General features: G+C 69.0%; 2 protein-coding genes across 2 annotated transcripts in view; both read right to left on the bottom strand.

Moving 5' to 3' along the window:
* Positions 1–1289, bottom strand: part of MNEG_9362 (hypothetical protein) — a gene marked incomplete at both ends in the record, with an annotated part of 2164 nt that extends 875 nt beyond the window's left edge. The window contains 2 exons of the mRNA XM_014042166.1: positions 388–895; positions 1183–1289. Coding sequence (XP_013897620.1) covers positions 388–895; positions 1183–1289 — 615 coding nt within the window. The remainder of the gene's footprint in view (positions 1–387; positions 896–1182) is intronic.
* A 456-nt stretch (positions 1290–1745) lies between these two features.
* Positions 1746–2075, bottom strand: MNEG_9361 (hypothetical protein; the record flags this gene model as incomplete). Its single annotated transcript, XM_014042165.1, has 1 exon — positions 1746–2075. The coding sequence occupies one exon, from the start codon at positions 2073–2075 to the stop codon at positions 1746–1748; it is 330 nt and encodes a 109-aa protein (XP_013897619.1).
* Positions 2076–2278: the final 203 nt, after the last annotated feature.

Below are 2278 nucleotides of genomic sequence, written 5' to 3'. Positions count from 1 at the left end.
CGCCGAGCCGGCGATGCGGCCATCCGCATTTGCCTGCGGCAGCGGCCGCGCGGCGGCGCCGCCGGCACGCACGGCCAGCGACGCCGGCGCAGGCAGCGGCTGCGAAAGCGGCAGGGACAGCGGCAGCGGCGGCGCCAGCGGCGCTGCGGGGCCCTGGATTGGGGCGGAGAGCCCTCCAACGAGTGTCGCGCCGCCGTCGATGAGTGAGGGGCTGCCGGAAGCGGGCGGCGCTGTATGAAAGGCGAAAGCCATGTATGGTGATGCCTCCGGCCCCAGTGGGGGAGCCGCAAAGCTCAGGGACACCGGTTGCAGCACCGGCAGCGGCGCGCTGCTGGACGCGTAGCCAGCGGCGGCGCCCCCGTGGCCAAGCTCGGGGTGCTGCGTCACGAGCAGCGGGCGCTGCCGCGCCGGCTGCTCGCCCGGCTGGTGGGCCGGCGCCTCCTGCTCCGCCCACTGCAGCTGGAAGCTGGGAACAGGCAGCGCGCACAGCGGGCCGCTCCCGGGCGTTGCGAGCAGCGGCCCGCTCTCCAGCACTCCGCCCGTTCCATGCGCCGCCGCCGCGGCCGCTCCGCCCAGCGGCGGCGCCGCCGCCGCTGCGACTGCACGGGATGCCCAAGCGCCGCCGCCCCCGCCAAGCGCCACGCGCCGCGCGCCGCCTGTGCCCCCCGCGCCGCCCGCACCGCCTGTGGCGCCCGTGCCACGCGCGCGCGCGGCGCCCTGCTGGGCGGCGGCCGCCTTCAGGCCCAGGCGGCTGGCGCAGCAGCGCTCCGCGACCATGGGGCCGGCGACGCCGTCCCATTTGAAGTTGCGGTGCAGCCCCCGGATCGCCGCGGCCGCGCCCTCGGGCGTCGCCATCACCACGAGTCCGCAGCCGCGGCTCGCCTTAGCACTCGGCCTGCTGGTGCGTACAGATGCGCGCGCACGTGAGTTTTGACCGGCAAGGCGCGCTCAGCCCGCGCGTGGCGCGCGCTGCGAGAACGGTGACGGAAAGAGGCAAACGAGGCGCCGTCTGCTGGCGCCTGCCGGCTGGCATGCGCCTGTCCGCACCGCGTCGCGCCTCGCACCTGACGTGGCATACATGCAAGGTAAGACATGCCCCCAAAAACAGTCGGCGACGCAGACCACGATCCCGGGCAGATGATGAGATATTTCTAAAATATCTTGGCCCCCAGCCGCACCCACCATGATCTGAAAAGGTTGATCTCCTCGACCGCCCCAAACGTGCCAAACACTTGCGCGACAGCCTCCGGCGACGCGGACGGTGCGCACTTTGCGAAAAACACCTGCATTTAGCCATGAGGTGTGGAGCACGCGCGCCGCTTGAGCGAGCGCCGTGCGAGCAGGCGAGTCGATTTTGCTGCGCCTGGCACGGCGGGTGCGTGTCGGCCGGGCGGGGCCGAGCACAGCAGGGCGGCTAACCCTCAATGCAGCCGGGGCCAGCAGCGTAAGCCTGGCGCGTTTTTTGGTCACAACGAGCGCCAGATGACGAAGCCATTGCCGTGCCGCCACCGAGCCGCCTTTCTGGCCGCTCACCGTTCTCTCCTGTCGATCCACATATGCCTTGCATGGGATGGGGTGGGGTGGGTAGGGAGAGCCGGAGGCGCCGTCAGTGTGGCTGCTTCGCTTCAATGTAGGACGGGGCCGCATGAGTAGTGTGGAGTCAACCGCGCGTCACCGAAACTTGAACTTCGCAACCGCAGCGGCGGCGAGCAGCGGCGCTGGCCCCAAGCTACACGCCCAACAAGCTACGCGCGGCCCCGCTCCACCTCAGCGGGTGTGTAGCCGTTGGGCGTGATGGGGCCCGGTTGGCGTGCCCTTGGGTAAGGCTGCTGGATGTGCTGTTGCTTCTGCTGCGGTGGGCTGTCATCACAGGCGTCATCCATGTCGATCAGCACCATGTGCTGCCCCAGCTGCTCTTCCAACTGCACGGCTTTGGGAGGCGTGAGCCAGTACATGCCAGCGGGGGCTGCGCCCGGCAGTGGTGCTGTCGGCCACCGCTCCTGCTGCTCGCTGTCTTGCAAGGGTGCCAGCAGCGCTGTTGAGGCCGCGCCATGTAGTTCGCAGGCACTGTTCATAAGTCACGGGTGCTTGAGCAAGACTGAGTGTTCTTTGACTGGGTTGTAGACACAGGCATGCCTGTTGCGAGCCCGGGGCGTGGGCAATTACGAGGTCTCCAGGGTGGATTGTTTTCACGATCCCGACGGCTGAAACGGGATGAGGTTCTTTGGCAACAAATTCGAGGATGGTTTTGGAGAGTGTCACCGACTGATTTGAAAGC

The sequence above is a fragment of the Monoraphidium neglectum genome, assembly GCF_000611645.1.
Source record: "Monoraphidium neglectum strain SAG 48.87 unplaced genomic scaffold scaffold01909, whole genome shotgun sequence".
In the NCBI taxonomy this organism is placed as follows: domain Eukaryota; kingdom Viridiplantae; phylum Chlorophyta; class Chlorophyceae; order Sphaeropleales; family Selenastraceae; genus Monoraphidium; species Monoraphidium neglectum.
Note: the sequence above shows the minus strand (reverse complement) of the source record. Positions and strands in the feature narration are given on the sequence as shown.